Below are 24,572 nucleotides of genomic sequence, written 5' to 3'. Positions count from 1 at the left end.
ATTTATTGCACCCTCTGTAATAAGCTATGAACTGACTCAATAAACCATTATCCATGGTTTTGTTAGTCATCCTAGCAAGTAACTGAGCCAAGATGGAGGGTGTGGAGACCTCTAATTTGCAGCCAAGCCAGACAGAATTTGTGGGTAGTCTGGGCAAGCGTTCCTGTGGTTGGGGTCAGAGTCAGGGCAGTCTTGGAGGACTGAACCTTTACCTTGCGGGGTCTGCCCTGACTCTGGTTGGTGGCCAGAAAGGATGGAATTGCAGACACCCAGTGGGTACTGGAGAGTTCTGGTCGGTGGCCAGATAGAATGGAATTGCAGACACCCAGTGGGTGCTGGAGAGTTCTGGTTGGTGGCCAGATAGGACGGAATTGCAGACACCCAGTGGGTGCTGGAGAGTTGGTGAGTGTGGGAGAAACCCCCACACATCTGGTCACAGACAGGCGTGTGTTGAGTGCAGGCATAGAAGCAAAACCAGTCGGTCTTTTCCTTAAACACACGTAGATGGAGTCAGTGACCAGCTTTTCAGAAAGGATCCTGTGGGTCTTCAATCGTTCCGATTTCTTGAGTGAATCCTAACTATGTGAAAGACAAAATGAGAAATGAGAATAAAATGGATAGTCACCCCGAAAAGCTAGTTTGTCCATCCAGCAAACATTTGCTGAGAGCTTACTGCATACCAGGCCTCGTTCCAGGCACTGGGAATATGGCAGAGAACAAAGCAGACGTTGGCCCTTTGCCCAAGGTGCTCCCATTCCTTCCAGGAGACACACAGTAAATATATGGTAGGGAAGAGGCTGAGGAATGAGGAGGAGGGACTTCAGAGCAAAGGGATGGGCCAGGTTCTTTGATAATTGGAGCAGCAGAAGGTCTGAAATGGCACTGACCAAACCTGCAGTGAGGGAGGGATCAAGCCATGTGGATATCTTGGGTAGAGTTGACATCTTGGTTTTCGTCATCATCTACAGCAGGGCCAAACATAATAGGTTGCCTGTTTCTACAAATAAAGTTTTATTATAACACAACCACATCCATTTTTTTCAGTAATGTCCATGGTTGCTCTCTGGCTACAATGACAGAGTTGGATCATGATCAAAGATATTGAGTGGTTGGCAAAACCTTAAATATTTACTATCTGGACCTTTACAGGAAAAGTTTGCCAATTTTATTTTTCACTCTAAAACCCCAGGAGTTACAAAAAAATATCCTTTCCATTGTTAGGAAACCTCAGTTTTTCACCAATAGAAGGGTAGCCATGCCTGCATCCCAGAGTTGGACTGTCTGGGATGTGACTGTATTATGTCCACCATGGCACAATACCTCCAAGGGCTATGGGCTGGATGGTGGCCCCAAAGGATGTGTCCAAGCTCTAATACCCAATTCTACAGAAGGTGACCATATTGGAAACAGCCGTTGCAGCTGTAATCCATTAAGACAAGCTTTTTAGGGAGGGTCTTAATCTAACAAGCCCACTGTCCTTAAAGAAAGGGGAAATTTGGCATGGAACTAGGCATACAGGGAGAATATCATGAGAGGAGTAGGGTGGAAACTGGGGTGCTGAAGATTGAAGGTGCCCTGAAGATTGCCAGCAAACCCCCAGAAGACAGTCGAGGAAGCTCCCATACGGTCAGCCTCTGGCCAGCCAAGTCCTGAGCGTAGGAGTGGCCTGCCAGCCTGCCGCCCGCCCTTTTCCTTTACCCTGCCTCCTCTTCCTCCCCCTTTTTCTTGTCTGTTGTTCACAGGGCAGGGGTGAATCTTTTGTTCACTGAGATATTTCAAAAGTACTTTTTGTCCCTTAATTACTGCCAAATTGACCCACGTTGCATAATCAGAGCCAGAGGGAGAGCCTCTACTGAGTCTGTCCTTGTCTCTGGAGAATTCACTCCGCCAATTCCTGCAACAGTCCTGGAGCGGCACTGATGCAATCCTCACTGAACATGAAGCCACTGGCAGAGAGCAATGAGCTCACCCAGCCAGGCAGGGGCAGGCTGACTCCAGAATTATGCTCTTAACCACACTGGAGGTGGCAATTATGTCTTAGAGCTCACATCCTTTGGACTAGAATTTGCTGCTCATAATGCAAAAATTCCAGTAACTGCAGCTTAGTCAAGGGCATTGCAAGTGGAATTCATATCAGACTTGCCCAATGCCCATGTGGCTCCCTGTAATCGCAGGCTTGAACCCATGCATCACCATGGTAACCAGAAACTGGACTGGCAGTGCATTGTGTTGTTTTGAATCTTGATTTTATCACCTGTTAATGCCTCAATTTGTTTTGAGAAAACATGACAAAAAAAAGTGGAAAGCATTACTATTCATTCGTTCGTGAATATCATTGATGATGAGGTATGCAGGAGTTCAGGACAGAGAGCTGACAGAGGGAAAAGGGTAGCATCAGGGGTCTTTCTAACTTGTCCTCAAATTGTTGCTATGAAGCCTTAATAGGGAGAGGCATATTGGTTGGAGACAAAGGGAAAATCCACATAGAATTGCAGGTGAAAACACATGGGGCCGTAATTGGTTCAAGTGAGCTGGCACCTAACAAAAGGTTAATGATTAATATAGGTTCATTGAAATAAAAAGGCAGGATTCCGAGCCAGGTAGAAGGACACAGAGTCTGTGAAAGCACTGTTTGGTTCAGGGGACGTAGCCTCCCAGGCCTGCGGTGCAGGGCAGGGTGTATGAATATTTATTGTTGTTGTCACTCTAACTCTCTCCAGGATGGCCTGCCTGCTTTCTGCAGCTCAGAGAGCGTCTGCGGGGGTTCTCTTCGTGGCACTCTGGGGCACAGTGGTGGGTGACAGGCTGCTGGTGGTGCCCCAGGATGGAAGCCACTGGCTTAGCATGCAGGACATAGTTGAGGCTCTTGGGGCGAGGGGGCATGAAATCGTGGTGCTGGTGCCAGAAGTCAACTTGCTCTTGAGAGAATCCAGGTTCTACACGAGGAGAATCTATCCAGTGCCGTTTGACCCGGAGGAGCAGAGTTACCGGTATCGCACCTTTGGAGAAAAGCACTTTACTGACAGGTCCTGGCTGAGCGGGCCTCAGACGGAATACAGGAATAACATGGTTGTGATTGACATGTACTTCATCAACTGCCAGAGCCTGCTGAGACACGGCGACACCTTGGATTTCCTCAGGGCGGGCAAGTTCGATGCTCTTTTCACAGACCCGGCCTTACCCTGTGGTGTGATCCTGGCTGAGTACCTGGGCCTGCCCTCCGTGTACCTGTTCAGGGGCTTCCCCTGTTCCCTGGAGCATGGGTTTGGCGGAAGCCCCAACCCGGTGTCGTACATCCCCCGGTGCTACACAAAGTTCTCCGACCAGATGAGCTTCCCCCAGCGCGTGGTCAACTTCCTCGTTAACTTGTTGGAGGTCCCTCTATTTTACTGTCTATATTCAAAGTATGAGGACCTGGCGGTAGAGCTCCTCAAGAGGGAAGTGGACCTGCCCACCTTATTTCAGAAGGACCCCGTGTGGCTGCTAAGATACGACTTTGTGTTTGAGTACCCCAGGCCGGTGATGCCCAACATGGTGCTCATTGGCGGGATCAACTGCAAGAAGCCGGACGTCCTGTCTCAGGTGGGTGGGTGTGCTTCTCGCAGGCAGACACTGCTCTTCTGGGCTCTGTCTTCTCCCACTCACGTGTGTCCTGTCCCCTGGGAGAAGAAATGGTGGTGGGGAGGGGGGAGGGGTGCCAGGCCTGGAACAGCAGGGCTGTGGGGGACCTGAGGCCCAGGTGACATGCAGGTGTTGCAGTGGACTCTGGGCTCATGCCTGGTGACAGCCATGGATATGCAGATACACTTAGTTTTGTTCTGGGGACAGTCCCAGGATCATTGCAGCAATGGCATTGCAGTCCAGCAGAGGTGAAGGCTTGACCAAGGCAACGTGTCCTTGTTGAAACCCACTCTCCCAACTCTGTCCATGCTTTGTCCCTGGTCCCAAGGCAGGCATGAATAAACCCACAGGCCAAATCTGTTCTTTTTTGAGTTGTTTTAAGCAGTTATTTATTTATCTGTTTGTTTTTATTTATTTGTAATTATTTGTGATCATGGAGAAAAAAGAAGATAGGGAGGGAGGGAGGGAGTGAGGGAGGGGATGAGAGAGGGAGGGGATGCGGGAGGGAGAGAGAAACAGAGAGAGTGAGAGAGAGAGATAGAGAGATAGATCACATCCCTGGATTCACACCCCAAATGCTAAAGGCAGCCAGGGCTGGGCCAGGCTAATGCAGGGAACAGAGCCAGAGCCAGAGCAGGTCTCCAAATCCATGTGCTCTTCCTTGGGAAGCAGGTACCCCAGTTGGCATGTCAGCCACTACACCTCCACAGGCCTGCTTTTATATGGCCCAGAAGTAAGAATGGTTTTTAACATTTATTTTTTATATTTGAAAGGCAAGATTACAGAGAAAGGTAGAGTGAGAGAGAGATCTTCCATCTAGACTACTGATTCACTCCCCAGATTCAGGCCAGAGCCAGGAGCCTGAAACTCCATCTCAAGCACTTAGGCCATCTTCTGCTGCATTCCCAGATGCATTAGCAGAGAGCTGGATCAGAAGTGGCGCCGGCAGGACTTGAAATGGCACCGATACGGGATCCAGGCATTGCAGGTGGAGGCTTGACGCACTGTGCCCCAACACTGCCCCAAGTTTTCATAGCTTTAGAGGGAGGTTAAAAACCAGCACCAGCACCAGCACACAGAACTTGTGACTGAGCTGTGTGGCCTGCAAAGCTGACTGCTCACTGCTGGGCTGGTGCAGACAGGTGTGGGAGCCTCAGACCTCAGGGACTGTTCCTACATGCCCCCCTGAGAAGTGGGGCACAGTGCCCAGAGTCACTTTGGAAAATCAAAACCTGTGAGTTGTTTCTTTTTAAGTATTTGTACCTTTGAAAGTTTTCATCTTCATGCCAGAATTTTCTTTTCAATGCATTTTTCATCGGAAGAAGCCTCAGACAGTCCCAAAGATGCTTGCAATGTGTCTTCCACACCAAACACTGGACACAGGTCCCGTGAGCCAGAGGGGCAGGAGGCTGAGCACACTGGGATGGGGTCCAGGGAGCCCACGTTGCGAAACAGAAACTCCGAGTGTCAGGAAGATTCAACCAGAGGTTTATGAGTACAAGAGGTTTATTTGTTATTGTCTATTCAAAGGGATTTCTTCTTTTCACAAAGAAAAATGGGGCGTGAGAAGGAGAACACTGTCGTCTCTGGTCCCTTGGTGCACGCACTCTGTTTCTGTGAAAGTGACACTGGACCAGAGCAGTGCTGGGGGGGCTCTGGGCTGCCTCACCTGCGTGTCACTGTCACCCAGACGGCCTCCTCGTGGCAATGGGCAGTCTGCAGCCTGCATGTTTTGTTCTTAGCAACTGAGTCAAGGTGGTGAGAATCAAGTTTCCTTTGTCAAATAATCAAGCCATCTCAAGGCTCTGAAACATGTGGCAAGAAGGAGACAAATCCAAAAATGCCGTGTCATCCTTAATAGGCACTTTTAAAAAAAAATTTTTTTTTTTTGACAGAGTGGACAGTGAGAGAGACAGAGAGACAGACAGAGACAGAGAGAAAGGTTTCCTTTGCCATTGGTTCACCCTCCAATAGCTGTCGCGGCCAGCGCGCTGTGGCCGGCGCACTGCGCTGATCCGAAAGCAGGAGCCAGGTGCTTCTCCTGGTCTCCCATGGGGTGCAGGGCCCAAGCACTTGAGCCATCTTTCACTGCACTCCCGGAGCATAGCAGTGAGCTGGCCTGGAAGAGGGGCAACCGGGACAGAATCCGGCGCCCCAACCGGGACTAGAACCTGATGTGCCGGCGCCGCAGGCAGAGGATTAGCCTAGTGAGCCGTGGTGCCGGCCAAGATTCATTTTCAATTATCTTCATATACACAAGATCATTTTAGTATAAATATATATATATTTGACAGGAAGACTGGACAGTGAGAGAGAGAGAGACAGAGAGAAAGGTCTTCCTTTGCCATTGGTTCACCCATCAATGACTGGGCACACCGCGCTGATCCTATGGCAGGAGCCAGGTACTTATCCTGGTCTCCCATGGGGTGCAGGGCCCAAGGACTTGGGCCATCCTCCACTGCACTCCCTGGCCACAGCAGAGAGCTGGAACAGGCACTTTTCAAAAATGCATGACCAGGCCAATGTCTCCACACCTGGAGAAGAATGAAGGGGGTAGGGTAGAGAACAAGAGGGTATGAGATTGAATTGGGATTCAGGGACAAGGGGTAAATTCTGATTTTATCTATCTTTGGGGCAGTGAGCTGGAATGACTGAGACTCGTGTCTTCGTTCCATCCATCCTGACTCTGAGTACAGAAAAGGAGAGGGGCACTGGTGTCTTTCCGGCTGCTTCCTGCTGATTCTGGGTGTAGATGTGGGGCAAAACCTATACTCAGGGTCAGATTGATTGAAGAAGGAGAGAAGTCTGATGTTCCTGTAGATGGCTTGAGATAGAGCCGTCATTTGTTCCTGCAAGAACCTTTGGAATATGTTAACTATGCATGGTAGAAATAGAGCACTATGAGTATGAGGATAAAAGGAGATATTAGAGACATTGCCCATGGTGGGAAAGATGGCCAAAACGAGGCAGAGTGACCTTGAGAATACATCTCATTAGCACAGTTTTTATGCGTTTGATCCCATGTCTTACCATACCCAATGTATTGGTGTAAAAATTTGATCCCATCTCTTATCATACCCAATTTATTGGTGTAAAAGCCAAAAAGAGGCCAAGTCCACCTCTCTTGGCTTTGAGGAGGTCTAGCCTCCAGTGGTTCTGGATTTCTACTCCTGACCATGAATCCACTTGAACCTGGAGACAAGAGAGCTTCCTTGCTAGGTCATTTATGTTTTCTTTGAGATTGGGCGATAAATCTTCAATTTTATTTGCCTTGTCTACTGAAATGCCAGTCTTGTCATTCCTGTTCCATTTCCTCTTTCTCCAGCGAGATTATCAAGGAGGTTAAGTCTAAAATCTCTCTTGATGTGATAGGTTAGAGGGTCAGAAAATAGAGATGGGTCTAGCGTATAGGACGAAGGGGATCTTTGAAACACAAAGTTTTCTGAAGCGATTTTGGAAAAATAGCAAGCCAGAAAAATGCATCCAGGATCTATTCCCAGTCATGCTCAGAGCTATTGCATAACAAAGCCCCGATGAGGCACCTGGATGACAGCTCCTTTTATGTGGTTTTAACCAGCCCCATGGTCCCCTGTGGGGCACTGCTGGCTAAGCACCTGTTCATTCCTGCTGTGTTTTTTCTGCTGACCCCATGAGCAGCCTCTCCTCACCTGGCATTGTTTCAAAGTTGTATCTATTCCTTTACCAAGAACTTTGGAGATATCCTACATGGACCCTGATTACAAGCCGGATTTTGCTTCATAATTTCTGTGGTGAATCATGTTTTTTAATATTTATTCATTTTTTTTGCCAAGCCTCTGCCTATGGCGCCGGCATCCCATAGGGGTACCGGTTCGTGTCCTGCCTGCCGCACTTCTGATCCAGCTCTCTGCTATGGCCTAGGAAAGCAGAAGAAGACGACCCAAGTGCTGGGGCCCCTGCTCCCGCATGGGAGACCTGGAAGAAGCTCCTGGCTCCTGGCTTCGGATCGGCTCAGTCCCAGCCATTGCAGCCATTTGGGGAGTGAACTGGCAGATGGAAGAGCTTGCTTGCTCTCTCTCTTTCTCTCTGCCTCTGCCTTTCTGTAACCCTGCCTTTCAAACAAACAAATAAACCTTAAAAAAGATTTGTTTATTTCTTTTGAAAGAGTTACAGAGAGAGACAGACAGACAGACAACCAACTTGCTTCCACCCTTTACTCCCCAGACAGCCTCAATGGTCAGCACTGGGCCAGGCTGAAACCAGGAGCTTCATCTGGGTCTCCCACATGGGTGCAGGGGCCCAAGCACTTGGCTCATCTTCTTCTGCTTTTCCCAGGCCACTTCCAGGGAGCTGGATCGGAGGTGGAGCAGCTGGGACAGGAACCAGTGTCCCTATGGATCCAGCATCACAGGTGTTATCTGCTATGCCACAACGTCAGCCCCTGTGGATCCTCTTTTTGAGAGGAGATTCTTTCCGTTTATGTCATACTCATTTAATTTATACTAACTTCAATGACTTTATAGTGTTGTACGCATCTTTCTTCCCTTCTTGTTACTAATGTGTGCACTATTCCAAAGGACTCTAAACTTTGCTTTTATTTTGAAAAAAATTAAAAATAATTTATTTGTAGGTATCTCATAAATATACCATCAGGAACATAGCAATTCTTCCCACCATTCTTGCCCTCTCTCCCAGTTCCTCCCCCTTCCTCCTCCCTCTCCTGTTTAGTGCAGGAAAGAGAAAGAAACAGAAAGAACGGAAGCAAAACAAAAAAGAAAGAGTGGACTATCAAAGCTGAGAGAACTGTTCCTCAGTATCTAGACCAGGGCTGTTCTACATGTTTGCTTCTCAAAGGTGATTTCACTCCCCCCTCCCTCTTTTCCCTTCCTTCTCCTTCTTTCCTTTTAGAAACTTAATTCTCTTTAAAGAGGAACCCAAGGAAGGTACATCTCTTGTGAGCTCTTAGACATAACTAACTTATGAGACATAGTATTATCCTCCAATTAATACCCTAAATAGAAGTGATTCTTAAGAACAGTTTTCCTATTAAGTCTCCCAATGCAACTCTTTGAGGACAGAGGTCCTGCATGGGAAGTTGGTGCACAGTGACCCTTGTTGTTTATTTAACAAATAACACTCTTGGCAAGGACATCAGTGATCACCCAAGGCTCTTGACATGAGCTGCCTCGGCTGTGGAAGCCTTTTTGATCCATTGGCTCAACAAGGCCATAAGCAAAGTGCACGTTCTCTCCTCCCTTCAGAGAAAGGCACATCCTTCTTTGGTGGCCACTTCTTTCCCCTGGGGTCTCACCCACAGAGGTCTTGTATGTAGGACATTTTATTTTCCAGGGTATCTTGGCTTTCCATGCCTGAAATGCTCCCTTGGACTTTGCAGCCAGACTGGAATGCCATTAAGGCTAATTCTGAGGTCAGAGTGCTACTTAAAGCAATTGTCCTTCTATGAGTCTGCTCTATGGACTGTTCCCCATATTGGACTTTCACTCCTTTGTAATTCTGTCTGTTACTGTTTCCAAACACTTAGCCCTATTTATATGATCACTGTAACACTGATCCTATCTATATTGTCACTTTACTGCTTCTTTCTAACCATTTGATCTTTGTAACACTTAAGCTGCTATTTTTGTCAGCCAGCTTAAGGGATTTTTGGGTCCTATGGCTACTTGTCAAGCTGTACTCTTGGAAGTCATTCCGTAGGAATGTGTGTAGGACAATACTGCTTTGCAGTTGCAAACTACATGCGTTTCACAATTACAACTTTAGGATCTTGGTGATTCTTCCCACTGTGGCCACCCTTCCACCTACACTCCCACCCCCTTTCCTCTTCCCTATTTATTCTCACTCTTATTCTTTACTAAGATCTGTTTATTGGCCGGCTCCGCGGCTCACTAGGGTTATCCTCTGCCTTGGGGTGCCGGCACACCGGGTTCTTGTCCCATTCGGGGAGCCAGATTCTGTCCCGGTTGCCCCTCTTCCAGGCCAGCTCTCTGCTGTGGCCCGGGAGTGCAGTGGAGGATGGCCCAAGTCCTTGGGCCCTGCACTCCATGGGAGACCAGGATAAGTACCTGGCTTCTGCCTTCGGATCAGCGCGATGCGCTGGCTGCAGCGCGCCGGCCGCGGCGGCAATTGGAGGGTGAACCAACGGCGAAAAGGAAGACCTTTCTCTCTGTCTCTCTCTCTCTCACTGTCCACTCAGCCTGTCAAAAATAAAAAAAAGTTCTGTTTATATTTAACTACATACATAGATGATTAACTCTATGTTAAGTATAGTGTTCAATGAATCATATGAAAGAGAAGATAAGGAAAATATTAGAAAGGAAAAGATAAACAAAATATAGAATTAGAAGCTATTTCTCAACAGTTGAGAGAAGGCTGTTCCAGATCATTGCTTGTCAAAGTGTTCATTTCATTTCTCCATGTTGTCCTTAAGGTACTCTGTTAGTTATCCCAGGTCAGGGAGAACATACAGAATTTGTCCCTTTGGGACTGGCTTGTTTCACTAAGTATGATGTTTTCCAGTCTCATCCATTTTGTTGCAGATGACAGGAGTTCATTTTTTTTTTTTTTTTTTTTTTTTTTTGCTTCTGTGCAGTGTTCTATGGTGTAGCTATCCCACAATTTCTTTCTCCAGTCTTCAGTTGAAGGGCATTTGGGTTGATTCCATGTCTTTGCTAATGTGACTTGAGCTGTGATAAACATGCAGGAACAGAGAGCTCTTTCATATGTTGATTTCATTTCCCTTGGGTAGAGTCCCAGGAGTGGGATGGCTGGGTCATATGATAGGTCTGTATTCAGATTTCTGAGGTATCTCCATACTGTCTTCCATAGTGTCTTCCACAGTTTACATTCCCACCAACAGTGGATTAGGGGACCTTTTTGTCCACATCTTCACCAGTACTTGTTGTTTCTTGATTTCCATATGGAAGCCACACTGGGTGGTGGGGAGTCAGTTGTCTCTTCACCTTGCTGATTGTTTCTTTGCAGTATAGAAGCTTCTCAATATGATGTAATCCCATTGGTTGATTTTGGCATTGATTGCCTGTGCCTCTTGAGTCTTTTCCGGGAACTCTTTGTCTGTGCCGATGTCTTGTGGAGTTTCCCCAATATTCTATAATAGTTTGGTGATGTTCGGTTGTGGATTTAGGTCTTTAGTTCATTTTGAGTGGATCTGGGTGAAAGGTGTCAGGTAAAGGTCTTGTTTCATGCTTCTGCATGTGGCAATCCAGTTTTCCCAGCACTATTTGTTGAAGAGACTGTCCTTGCTCCAGGGGTTGATATAAGCTCCTTCGTCAAAGAGAAGTTGGTTACAGATGCTTGAATTGATTTTGGGTGTTTCTATTCTGTTTCATTGGTCTCCTCAAACTTTATTCATGTCTTTGTGGTGACGGCATCAAAATCTTTTTCTCCTGGCTGTTTTGAAATATATCACGTGTGTTCGTCACCTATGGTCACGCAACTGTGCAGATGAATCCAGCACTTTTCTCCTAACTGAACTTGTTCCCGCTGACCAGTCCTTCCCTCCCTCTCCCTCTCCTCTATGCTGTTGGTGCTTAGGAACTGCTGTGCTGCTCTCAATTTCAGTGAGGTCAAGTTTTGATTTCTACCTATGACTGAGGTCAAGGGCTGTTTGTGTTTCTGTAGCTGGCTTGTTTTGCTTAAAACTAACAGCCTCCAGTTCCATCTACATTTTCACCAATGACAAGGTTTAGTCCTTTTTTATGGCTAAATACAAGGGGTCTTCAAAAAATTTGTGGAAATTGCCAGTTACGAAAAACTATGTGTGCATTCCAGAAATCTTTGTAACAAAATGAACTTTTGTCTTCATTGCATTTTCTACAACCCTTGGGAAGTACCCTTGATGGAACAAAGGCATACTCCGCAGCCATTCTATCTAGCTCCTTTCCCGAAAATAGATAAAATCAGAATTTACATTTTATCCATACATCCTTTGAATTTTTCTCTTACCCCTGCATCCCAGTCCAGTCTCACAACCTGTATCGTCCCCACCCTGCCCCTGCATTGTTCTCCAGGTTTCGAAGGCAAAGCCAAGCTTGAAGAATCTGTGCAGAGCAACTCAGATTCATCAGTTACTCTCCCTCCCCTGCAGACCTCTAGCCCACCCTAAGATAGAAAGCCCAGTCCGCTGGGGTCTGCGCCCTCTACCATGTGTTCAGTCTGTGTGCACACTGGCAGTTGGTCACCAATCTCTGCCATTTATTTTTCTTCAATAAATTCATTTTGGCTGTGAGTTCATATCCTGTCTCCTCTCAGTTCTGCACCCCTTTTCCTTATAACCGTCATAGTATTTGTGTGTGTGTGTGTGTATACTCACACTCAAACACACACAGATTTTTCTTTTTTTAAAGATTTATTTATTTATTTGAAAGTCAGAGTTACACAGAGAGAGAAGGGGGAGGGAGGGAAGGAGAGTGGGAGAGAGAAAGGGAGGAAGAGAGGGAGAGGGAGAGAGAGAGGTTCACACCCCAACTGGCCAAAATGGCCAGAGGTGCAGAGATCTGAAGCCAGGAGCCAGGAGCTTTTTCTGGATCTCCCATGCGAGTGCAAGGGCCCATGTGCCTGGGCCACCTTCTAGTGCTTTCCCAGGCCATAGCAGAGAGCTGGTTCAGAAGTGGAGCAGCCGGGTCTCAGACACCATTCCAGTTTGAGAGATTGTTATATCGTATGGTAGTTCCAGCTTTAATATTTTTTGAGAATAATCCATCCTGTTTTCCATAATGGCTATGCTAATTTGTACTCTCGTGAATAGTGTTCTAGTGTTCTCTCTTTTCCACATCCTCACTGGCACCTGTTATCTTTTGCGAAATTTGATAATAGTCATTCTAACTAGAGTGAAGCAATATTCATTATGGTTTAAATTTGTTTCCACAATGATTAGTGATGTTGATTGTGTGTGTGTGTGTGTCTTGGATGTTTGTCTTTTCTTTTGAGAATTCTCCATTTGTTAGGTAGGAATTAGATATGAGCTTATGTGTGTGTAACGGGCCTAAAGAGAAGACTTCTATGTCCAGCACATGCATCTCAAAGCCATCCTGGTAATGTTTCAGGGGCAGCTGGGTACTCGCATCCTGCCCTGCCCCCTTCTACCTGATAACCTGCCAGGTGGGGGTCCCCGCCCCTCCTGCCTGACAAATCTTCCACAGTCTCCCAGATGCAGCCCAGTATCTGCATCTCAAACACCCTGCTCAGGATCCTGATTCTCCAGGGGGTCCTGCTCACCCTTCCTCTGAACCCAGGATGATGCCAGCGAGGCTTCCTCCTGTCTGATGCCTTCAGGGAAAACTCAGGAGCTCCTTAATGTCTACATCCATAAAATCCTTTGTTTCAGGAGATGTGTGAAGAAAAGACCCATCTCCTACACACACACACACACACACACACACACACCCGGCATCAACATGACAGCTCGCTCAGCCCTCTTCCTCTATGCTGAGTAGCCTGCCTGCCTGCCTGCCTGCCTGCCCAGGTGTAATCTCTCCACTCAACCATGTAACCTTGCTCCTTCCCCCCAGTCCGAGCGACTGCACTCTCTCTCAGGTCCTGTCTGGAGAGGTGCCCTTCCGTCTTTACGGATGTCCCTTCCCTAATAAACTTTGCTACTTTTTACTTTCCACTAGTCTGTCTTACGCCTGAATTCTTTCATGCTCAAAGACAAGAACCCTGCCATTCTCCAGTAACACGTTCATGTCACTTGGCCAACTTACAAGCATGTTATTGGTTTCTTGATAGTAGGTTGCTTGAGTTCCTTATATATTCTGGATATTAACTCCTTTTTAGATGTGTAGTTTCCAGATATTTTCTTCCATTTTGTATGTTGTTTCTCCATTCTGTTGATTATCTTCTTTGAAGTTTTTCACTTAGATGTAATCCCATTGGGCTGTTTTTGGTCTTATTCCTCCTAAGGTGGTCTTATTAGAAAAAAAAGCAGCAGCAGCTTCCCAGTGCCATGTCGTGAAGCATTTCTCCAGGGTTTTCTCCTGACTTTCACAGTGTGTGTCTTCCATGAACTGCCGGGACCCATTTTGAACGCCCTTTTGCATGTGTAGGTCTACGTCCCTCTTCCCCATGCGGATCTCCAGTTTTCCCAGCACTGCTGATTGAAGAGACTGTCCTCTCTTCACTGTGTGATCTTAGCACTTTGTGGAAAATCCCTTGGATATCAGGGCCTGGGTTTATTTCTAGGCTTTCTATTTTGTCACATGGGCTTTTGTATGTATTTTTTTTATATCAATGCTATATTGTTTTGATTGCTATAAGTACAGCATATTTTGAGTGAGACAGTGTAGTGCCTGTTGCTTTGTTCTTTGCTCAAGATTGCCTTAGCGATTGAGGGGATTTTGTGATTTCCTATGACTTTTAGCATGGCCCTATCTTGTCCTGGGAAGGATGCCATTGGTATTTGATAAGGATTACGTTGAATTTATAGACTGCTCTAGGCAGTATGGACATTTTAACAATATTGCTTCTCCCAGTGCACAGTCACAGTTATCATTCCTTTCTTGTGTGTATTCTCTTCGATTTCTTCCAACAATTTTTCATCCTCTTTATTGTGTTCTTTTTTTGTTGCTTTGGTGAAATTTATTAGTCTTGTCTTACTGTTGCTATTATAAATGGAGTTGCTGATTGCACTTCTTTTTCTGATAACACTCTATCACAACATAGAAACGCTACTGAGTTTTGTATGTTGATTATGTCTCCTTCGACATTGCGGAGTTGATTTATTTGTTCTGGTTGTTTTTTGGTAGGGTCTTTGGGGCTTTCTATCTTTGATCACATTATCAGAAAACAATGACAATTTAGTTCCCTTCTTTGAAATTTGGATGTCTTTTAGTTTTTTCTTTGCTCGCTACCCTGGTTAGAAATTCCAGACTATGTTGAATAAAAGTGATGAAAGCTGACATCCGTTTTCACTCTAGATTTAGAGATCAGTTTTCCCTCATTCAGTCTGGTGTTGTTGGTGGGCTTGTGTATGTTGAGGTATGTTCCTCCTCAATGTTCAGTATGTTCAGTGTTAAGATTCATCATGGTGGGCCCTGCTCTGAATTCCAAGGCAAGGTCTGCGGCTTCTCTGTTCTCTTCCCCAGGAGGTGGAATCTTTCTCCACCTGTGCTGACAGAGGTGGGGTAGGGATGGCAAGGCAGTCACTGGAGTGCTGTGGCTGACACTGAGCTGGGATACACCTGGAGCTCAGGTCATGGGGGTGGAAGTTACCTTGGCTTCTTCAGTGCCCCCACCCCTCGGTAGGGCAGCTTTTCATCCAGCCATCACTGTGCAAACCAGACTTTCAGAGTGGAGCTCCACTGTGCTGCTTTGAATCTTGAATTTGTTACCTGTTAATGCTTCCTTTTCCTTCTGAGAAAAGTTGCTTAAAAAGATGACAGAAGCACTCGCCTTCATTCAAGGATGGACAACACCAGTGATGAGGAATGCAGGGGGTTTCAGAGCTGGCAGAAAGGTGGGTGGGGAGGATCATGGCTCTTTCCAAATTGCCCTCAGACTGTTGCAAGGAGTGTGTCAGAGAGAGAGGCAGATGGGTGGAGGTGAAAAAGTAAACTAAAGTCTCAGGTGAAAGCTCATGGGGCCCTAATTGGTTCAAGAGAGCTTGCTTAAAAAATGATTAATGGTTGATATAGGTCCATTCAAATAAAAGGGCAGGATTCCGAGCCAGGTAGAAGGACACAGAGTCTGTGAAACCACTGTTTGGTTCAGGGGACATAGCCAGAAGGCCTGCGGTGCAGAGCAGGACGTGTGAAGTATTTATTGTTGTTGTCACTCTAACTCTCTCCAGGATGGCCTGCCTGCTTTCTGCAGCTCAGAGAGTGTCTGCGGGGGTTCTCTTCGTGGCACTCTGGGGCACGGTGCTGGGTGACAGGCTGCTGGTGGTGCCCCATGATGGAAGCCACTGGCTTAGCATGCAGGGCATAGTTGAGGCTCTTGGGGCGAGGGGGCATGAAATCGTGGTGCTGGTGCCAGAAGTCAACTTGCTCTTGAGAGAATCCAGGTTCTACACGAGGAGAATCTATCCAGTGCCGTTTGACCAGGAGGAGCTGAGAAATTGGTATCGCACCTTTGGAGAAAAGCACTTTACTGACAGGTCCTGGCTGAGCGAGCCTCAGACCCAATACAGGAAACTCATGGTTATGATTGACATGTACTTCATCAACTGCCAGAGCCTGCTGAGACACGGCGACACCTTGGATTTCCTCAAGGCGGGCAAGTTCGATGCTCTTTTCACAGACCCGGCCTTACCCTGTGGTGTGATCCTGGCTGAGTACCTGGGCCTGCCCTCCGTGTACCTGTTCAGGGGCTTCCCCTGTTCCCTGGAGCATGGGTTTGGCGGAAGCCCCAACCCGGTATCGTACATCCCCCGGTGCTACACAAAGTTCTCCGACCAGATGAGCTTCCCCCAGCGCGTGGTCAACTTCCTCGTTAACTTGTTGGAGGTCCCTCTATTTTACTGTCTGTATTCAAAGTATGAGGACCTGGCGGTAGAGCTCCTCAAGAGGGAAGTGGACCTGCCCACCTTATTTCAGAAGGACCCCGTGTGGCTGCTAAGATACGACTTTGTGTTTGAGTACCCCAGGCCGGTGATGCCCAACATGGTACTCATTGGCGGGATCAACTGCAAGAAGCCGGACGTCCTGTCTCAGGTGGGTGGGTGTGCTTCTCGCAGGCAGACACTGCTCTTCTGGGCTCTGTCTTCTCCCACTCACGTGTGTCCTGTCCCCTGGGAGAAGAAATGGTGGTGGGGAGGGGGGAGGGGTGCCAGGCCTGGAACAGCAGGGCTGTGGGGGACCTGAGGCCCAGGTGACATGCAGGTGTTGCAGTGGACTCTGGGCTCATGCCTGGTGACAGCCATGGATATGCAGATACACTTAGTTTTGTTCTGGGGACAGTCCCAGGATCATTGCAGCAATGGCATTGCAGTCCAGCAGAGGTGAAGGCTTGACCAAGGCAACGTGTCCTTGTTGAAACCCACTCTCCCAGCTCTGTCCATGCTTTGTCCCTGGTCCCAAGGCAGGTGTGAGGAAACACACAGGCCAAATCTGTTCTTTTTTGAGTTGTTTTAAGGAAATATTTATTTATTTGTTTGTTTTTATTTATTTGTGATCATGGGGAAAAGGAAGAGAGGGGGAGAGGGAGAGCGAAAGAGGGAGAGAGGGCGAAAGAGAGGGAGAGACAGAGTGAGAGAAAGAGAGAAAGAGAGAGAGAGAGAGAGAGAGATCTCCCATCCCTGGATTCACTCCCCAAATGCTAAAGGCAGCCAGGGCTGGGCCAGGCTAATGCAGGGAACAGAGTCAGAGCCAGAGCCAGGTCTCCAAATCCATGTGCTCTTCCTTGGGAAGCAGGTACCCCAGTTGGCATGTCAGCCACTACACCTCCACAGGCCTGCTTTTATATGGCCCAGAAATTAGAATGGTTTTCATACTTGTTTTTCTTTTAACATTTATTTTTCATATTTGCAAGGCAAGGGCCAACGCCACACTCAATAGACTAATCCTCTGCCTGTGGCGCCAGCACACCGGGTTCTAGTCCCGGTCAGGGTGCCGGATTCTGTCCCGTTGCCCCTCTTCCAGGCCAGCTCTCTGCTGTGGCCCAGGAGTGCAGTGGAGGATGGCCAAAGCGCGGGCCCTGCACCCCATGGGAGACCAGGAGAAGCACCTGGCTCCTGGCTTCAGATTGGCGCGGTGTGCGGGCCGCAGTATACCAGTCATGGCGGCCATTGGAGGGTAAACCAACGGCATAGGAAGACATTTCTCTCATGTCTCGCTCTCTCACTGTCTACTCTGCCTGTCAGAAAAAAAAAAGAAAAAAAGGCAAGATTACAGAGAGAGGGGGAGAGAGAGAGATCTTCCATCTAGACTACTGATTCACTCCCCAGATTCAGGCCAGAGCCAGGAGCCTGAAACTCCATCTCAAGCACTTAGGCCATCTTCTGCTGCATTCCCAGATGCATTAGCAGAGAGCTGGATCAGAAGTGGCGCCGGCAGGACTTGAAATGGCACCGATACGGGATCCAGGCATTGCAGGTGGAGGCTTGACGCACTGTGCCCCAACACTGCCCCAAGTTTTCATAGCTTTAGAGGGAGGTTAAAAACCAGCACCAGCACCAGCACACAGAACTTGTGACTGAGCTGTGTGGCCTGCAAAGCTGACTGCTCACTGCTGGGCTGGTGCAGACAGGTGTGGGAGCCTCAGACCTCAGGGACTGTTCCTACATGCCCCCCTGTGAAGTGGGGCACAGTGCCCAGAGTCACTTTGGAAAATCAAAACCTGTGAGTTGTTTCTTTTTAAGTATTTGTACCTTTGATAGTTTTCATCTTCATGCCAGAATTTTCTTTTCAATGCATTTTTCATCAGAAGAAGCCTCAGACAGTCCCAAAGATGCTTGCAATGTGTCTTCCACACCAAACACTGGACACAGGTCCCGTGAGCCAGAGGGGCAGGAGGCTGAGCACACTGGGATGGGGTCCAGGGAGCCCACGTTGCGAAACAGAAACTCCGAGTGTCAGGAAGATTCAACCAGAGGTTTATGAGTACAAGAGGTTTATTTGTTATTGTCTATTCAAAGGGATTTCTTCTTTTCACAAAGAAAAATGGGGCGTGAGAAGGAGAACACTGTCGTCTCTGGTCCCTTGGTGCACGCGCTCTGCTTCTGTGAGAGTGCTGTCTGGGGTGACACTGGACCAGAGCAGTGCTGGGTGGGCTCTGGGCTGCCTCACCTGCGTGTCACTGTCGTCCAGACGGCCTCCTTGTGGCAATGGGCAGTCTGCAGCCTGCATGTTTTGTTCTTAGCAACTGAGTCAAGGTGGTGAGAATCAAGTTTCCTTTGTCAAATAATCAAGCCATCTCAAGGCGCTGAAACATGTGGTGATGGTTCCTGTCATTGTGAATTTACTAAATGCCATGGAATTTTCCTTTATTTAAAAAAAAAAGCTAACGTTATGTTATGTGATTTTACCTCAGTAGATTACCCAGTAAAGAAGAACACTCATCACTGATCATAGCTTTAAAATGTATTTCGCATTAGGCGGGTAACACAAGCAGGTGACACAAAAACCAAACAAAACACAAATGTCCAATTAAACTTTGTAATTACTTCTCACTTCAGAAATAACCCAAAACACACATTAATAAACATTGAAACCTAGTTTTCCTATCAAATTAGCAAAACAGTTGTTATTTGTAACTGTTGGCTGTGATAGTGTAACCTAAATAGGATCATACATATCTGAAAAATGAGCAAAGCCTTTGAGAATGCTAGCTTAGTAAATCTCCTTGCATAATGCTGTGCCTCTCACTCCTGGGAAGAGGCCCCTCTCAGGACCATGGCTGGGCTCCCAGCCTTGCCCATGTGGGAGAGCACAGTGAGACAAACCTCTTAGGCTCCTGTGAGTGTGACTCTTCCAGCCCCCCTCCTCTGTCCAGGGAGGAGCTCAGGCATCTCAGAGGACTGCCTGGTTGCTTCTGCCTATGTTGGCTTCCTGGCTAGTGACTTCCGCTGTGAGAGACAGAATCAGGAGCACTCCCTGTGTTCTGAAACCTCTTCCCCTAGGTCTTCCCAGGGCCGACTCTCAACCGTGTGCACCTTCATCAGCCCCAGGAGAGGTCTGATGGTGCCAGAATCTCCCCTTGCCTCTGCAGCCTTCCCATCTTCCTCTCTTGTCATTTTTCTTTCCTAGAATCACACACAGTTTGTGTAAGAAAGAACATTTGTCTTTAGATCCTTGCTCTCTGCCTACAGGGGCTCAAATTCTATTTGCACATCGGTAGAGCCCCATCTTTCCCATGGCTTACCTCTCGTCCTGTTAGGAGGCTCAGGTTCCAAGTATCTCAATTTTTGGAGGAGAATTTAGCCTAACATTTCATTATTAGAAGAGCCACTGGAGTATTTTTCTCAGAACCAAGGAATTGAGATAAATCCTAGTTTCTTCCACTTGTGCTGCAAAGAACCACTCAAACCTTTAAAGCCCATGCTGTGTCTTTCCCTGTTAGGACTTTGAAGAGCTTGGAGCCAGGTGTAGGCAGAAAGGTGCTCTGGGAAGGAGCACACTTTCTTGGCCCAGCCTGCTCTAAAGGAGGGGCTGGAGAGCTTCCCCTGCTGGATCCAAGGACCCCTCCCTTGTTCCCATTATGTTAGCAGAGCAAGAGAATCAGGTTAAGAACTGCAGGGTTGGGGGTTGGGGGCGGCCATGGGTGTGGCGCTGTGGCCTAGTAGGTAAAGCTACCGCCTGCAGTGCCGGCATCCCATATGGGCACCGGTTCGAGTCCTGGCTGCTCCACTTCTGATCCAGCTCTCTGCTGTGGCCTGGGAAAGCAGTGGAAGATGGCCCAAGTCCTTGGGCCCCTGCACCCACATGGGAGACCCGGAGGAAGCTCCTAGCTCCTGGCTTTCGCCCTTGCAGCCAAATAGGGAGTGAACCAGGCGATGGAAGACCTCTATGTCTCTCTCTGTCTCTGCTTCTGTGTGTAACTCTGACTTTCAAATAAATAAATCTTTTTTTTTTTTTTAAAAGAGCTCCAGGGTTTGAATTTGAATCTTTCACTTCTCTGTCTGTAGAATGAGAACACCCAGGGAGGTGTGCAAGGGTGAGAGTCAGGATAGATGAGCAAGGCCAAGAGGAGGCAAGACAGAAACTAACAGCCAGAACAGGTTTATGCAGGAGCAAACCTGACAGGGAGTGACTATGGCATGTGCAGGGAGTGGACACACAGAGCTCTCTTACAGGGGGGGGGCAGCTGAGGGTCCTAAGCTGGAGGGCATTACATGGGAGTGAGCTGCTTTGCTTGGGTTTTCTGCGGGCACAGGCTTTTCAAACTTAGCTGGCCTTCCTCTCTGCTGGCTGGTTGGTTGGCTGGGGGAGAATGCAAGGGGTGGGGCTGAGCTATTGGAAAAGAATGCAAGGGGTTGCTTTTTGTTCTCCCTCCAGCAGCAGGGAGAGCAAGTTCATAGGAGACCTCTGGCAGCCAAGGAAGCAACAGAAAGGAGGCGGGGCCACTTGGGCTAGCATCCTTGGACTGACCCTCACTTGGGAGAGCAAACCAAAGCACCCAGCTAGGCGGTGAGGGGGACTGCAGTTCCTCTGCCCACCCTCCCTACAGGAGTCTCTGCAAGTGATGCTGGTCCAGACTGAAATGTCAACATTTCTTGGTTAAGCCAAGAGGGAAACAAATCCAAAAATGCCATGTCATCCTTAACAGGCACTTTTCAAAAATGCATGACCAGGCCAATGTCTCCACACCTGGAGAAGAATGAAGGGGGTAGGGTAGAGAACAAGAGGGTATGAGATTGAATTGGGATTCAGGGACAAGGGGTAAATTCTGATTTTATCTATCTTTGGGGCAGTGAGCTGGAATGACTGAGACTCGTGTCTTCGTTCCATCCATCCTGACTCTGAGTACAGAAAAGGAGAGGGGCACTGGTGTCTTTCCGGCTGCTTCCTGCTGATTCTGGGTGTAGATGTGGGGCAAAACCTATACTCAGGGTCAGATTGATTGAAGAAGGAGAGAAGTCTGATGTTCCTGTAGATGGCTTGAGATAGAGCCGTCATTTGTTCCTGCAAGAACCTTTGGAATATGTTAACTATGCATGGTAGAAATAGAGCACTATGAGTATGAGGATAAAAGGAGATATTAGAGACATTGCCCATGGTGGGAAAGATGGCCAAAACGAGGCAGAGTGACCTTGAGAATACATCTCATTAGCACAGTTTTTATGCATTTGATCCCATGTCTTACCATACCCAATGTATTGGTGTAAAAATTTGATCCCATCTCTTATCATACCCAATTTATGGTGTAAAAGCCAAAAAGAGGCAAAGTCCACCTCTCTTGGCTTTGAGGAGGTCTAGCCTCCAGTGGTTCTGGATTTCTACTCCTGCCCATGAATCCACTTGAACCTGGAGACAAGACAGCTTCTGTGCATTTATGTTTTCTTTGAGATTGGGCGATAAATCTTCAATTTTATTTGCCTTGTCTACTGAAATGGCCAGTCTGGTCATTCCTGTTCCATTTCCTCTTTCTCCAGCGAGATTATCAAGGAGGTTAAGTCTGAAATCTCTTGATGTGGTAGGTTAGAGGGTCAGAAAGTAGAGATGGGTCCAGGGTAAAGGATGGAGCAGGAAGTAGGATGGCAAGTGTACAAGTCCCTGTGCAGTGATGGGGAGGCAGATGCACGCCTGGTTACTGTCGCTCCCCGTCTTCGTGGAGGAACGACACAGGACCCTGCGTTGTTCTTCTGTCTGCTCGGCCCTCCCCGGGTTTGCTGCTGGTTCTTCCCGGGTTGGCTACCGACCCTTCCACCTCCGTGGAAGGGCGGTTCCCCCTGCCACATTCCCCACTTCCGCGGGGGAGCGGCACACCGCCGGCCGGCTCTCTCGGGGGCTGCACAGGTGTTCCCCTTTGATGTTCCTGGTGCATGCCGTCTCTCTCCTCCTTTATAGTCCTCTTCCACCAATCCCAACTCTGCTACCCACACGCCGAGTACGCTGCTCTCCTCCAATCAGGAGCAGGTCCCACAGTTTATTGGTTGAACTGGAGGCAGCTGTGTAGAAGCTGTTTCCCTTCTCAGCGCCATATTGTGGGAAAGCAGATGCATAGAATAAGTCTTAATTCCAGTAACTTAGTCTAGTCCGAGTTGCTCCCAGTTGCTCCCCACAGTTACCACGGAGAAAGAATGCCCTGATTCTGGTCCTATACACGCGAGCATATGCTAGGAGACAACCTTTACGGTTTCATGTGGCAAGGAATGTGATGAGTAAATGCCATGGCAGCCACTTCCACTGGGTGTGAGGAGTGGTGGTGGCCAGTAGGGGGTGGGCCTGGAAGGGGGACATTAGGTCACAGGTGTCCTGGGGCAAATGAACCCACATTGTGGGAAGAAGGGAAGGAAGTGTGAGTGATGCTTAAAGGGGCTTGACTGCTTAGCGAGGCTGTAGCAGAGATGCCTTGGACAGGTCTAACAGGTGGATCCTCTATACAATATCAGCGTTTGGTCCTCTAGCCATGCCAGCATTTCTTCCGGGAAGCTCCAACAGAGATCTATTTCCTGGGGTTCTGCCAGGAAGGTTCTGGTCCTGGTCATATGAACATGGACCCATTCCCAGAGCAGGGTGGGGATGGGGAGGGCTTGCCAGCCCTCAGAAGAGGAATGTGTGCAGATCCAACATGAGAGACATGGGGATTATCTTTAAAAAATAGGCTAGAAGAACTACTGGGGAGAGGTATGTTAAGACTTTTGGGAGGAAATGTGGGGGCTTTGAACCACAAAAGGGGATCAGGTTAGAAGCAGGAGGTAGCAGAAAAGCATCCTACCAGAAGGGGAACAGAGTGCTAAGAGCAGTTTGTTAAGACAGGTCAGCCTGTGGGGACGATGGCTGTCAAGCCTATGGCAAAGGTTAGGGCTAGGACTGCGGCTACAAACAGTAGCAGAGGGTGACAGTGCATTCCTGTATGAAGTGTGAACGGAAGGGAAAAGGAGTTCTGTGTAGGTGTGAAGTCCCAGGGATCTCCCTGGAGCCAGCACTCTGACACAAGGTCGGGAAGGTAGATTGGTGTGAGACTGAAATGAGATTCAGGGACAAGGGAGAAATGCTGATTTTATCTGTCTTTTGGGCACTGAGCTACAATGGCTGAGACTTGTGTCTTTGTTCCATCAAGTGGGAGGGGGGCCCAGGTCAGTGTCTGAGCACTGCACTGGATGGGGGGGGGGCTACTCCAGTGGCCAAGGAGGTGTGATGCACCTGGCAGGGCAGCCCTGTGTGATGTGGCCTGCACCCCTGAGTTTACTGGGGTCTGTGCAGCAGACTGCAGTGTCCTGAGGGCAGCACTGCACCTCAGGAACCAACAGGAGCAGGGCAGGTGTGAAGCCCAGCTGCACCTGTGGGTGTCTGGGGTGTCTGGGGTCAGGTCTCTCCAGCTGCCCAGTGGGCTGGCTCTCCGTTTTTGTGCACTGCTCTCCAGCACACTCCCACAAGTACTGTAGCCAAATAGTAGCTGTTTTTCTCTTTTTTTTCTGATGCTTCTTTATCAGGGAGTTGCTGAGCTGCCTATAATCAGTCATCTCCCCCAGAGAAGAAAGAGTTAACAGATTTATCAGATTAGGCCACAGCAGGCAGAGAAGTGAATTGGCAGCAGGTCAGTTGCAATCTGTCAAAGAGTGGTTAAAAAGAGGAGTGGCAGGTATTAAAATAAAATGAGTGTTGAATACCTTGTTTTGGGAGTAGTCAGGAAAAGAAAGGCACGAACTAGCATGCTCCCGGGACAGCACAGGGGCAGGTGCGTTTGTCCAGGACCGGCCGTCAGATCCATCTCTCCTGGGTGGAGGCAGAGGGTAGGGCCACCGTAAAAGAGAGGGATAGGTTTATTGCACAGTGATTTGCTTAGGGAGCACACTGTGTCTTCCATTGATGTGCTGTTTTGTTAAGTGGCCTGGTGACGACAATACGAAGATTGGAAAAGCTCAGGTAGGAGCACAGGCTGGTGTGGCCAGTGCAATGCTGCTGCCCTCCCGGGGCCGGCGGGGCCGCTGCTCTTGCTGTGTGTGGTGCGCTGGGCTGAGGGCAGCAGGGTGTGGTGGTTCCTTGGAGGGCAGCCACAGGCTCAGCATGCAGAAGGTCCTGCAGGAGCTCCAGGCCCGAGGCCACCAGACTGTGGTCCTTGTGATACAGCAGAATCAGTCTCAGAGGAGAGGCCCCTTTCACTCTGAGAACCTGTGCCAGTCCTCTCATGCAGGATGGATTCAACATGTGCTCTGGCAGCACCATCAGACGATCTTTGAAACACAAAGTTTTCTGAAGCGATTTTGGAAAATGTAGCAAGCCAGAAAAACGCATCCAGGACCTATTCCCAGTCATGCTCAGAGCTATTGCATAACAAAGCCCCGATGAGGCACCTGGATGACAGCTCCTTTTATGTGGTTTTAACCGGCCCCATGG

At 48.3% G+C, this 24,572-nt stretch overlaps 2 protein-coding genes across 5 annotated transcripts in view; both read left to right on the top strand.

The window, feature by feature from the left end:
• Positions 1-24,572, top strand: part of UGT1A7 (UDP glucuronosyltransferase 1 family, polypeptide A7) — a 148,716-nt gene that overhangs the window by 6,098 nt on the left and 118,046 nt on the right.
• LOC138843124 (UDP-glucuronosyltransferase 1A6-like) overlaps positions 1-24,572 on the top strand; it is a 33,993-nt gene that overhangs the window by 592 nt on the left and 8,829 nt on the right. The window contains exons 2-3 of one of the 4 annotated variants that reach the window (XM_089328900.1): positions 2,721-3,582; positions 15,807-16,286. In XM_089328900.1, coding sequence (XP_089185026.1) covers positions 2,722-3,582; positions 15,807-16,286 — 1,341 coding nt within the window. In that variant the 5' untranslated portion in view covers position 2,721. Of the gene's footprint in view, positions 1-2,720; positions 3,583-15,424; positions 16,287-24,572 lie in introns of those variants that run through there. The other 3 variants (XM_089328903.1, XM_089328901.1, XM_089328902.1) reach the window with 3 other exon arrangements.

The sequence above is a fragment of the Oryctolagus cuniculus genome, chromosome 3, assembly GCF_051225735.1.
Source record: "Oryctolagus cuniculus isolate XC-2025 breed Fujian yellow rabbit chromosome 3, ASM5122573v1, whole genome shotgun sequence".
Classification (NCBI taxonomy): domain Eukaryota; kingdom Metazoa; phylum Chordata; class Mammalia; order Lagomorpha; family Leporidae; genus Oryctolagus; species Oryctolagus cuniculus.
The sequence above is the reverse complement of the archived record's forward strand: the minus strand, read 5'-3'. Positions and strand labels throughout refer to the sequence as shown.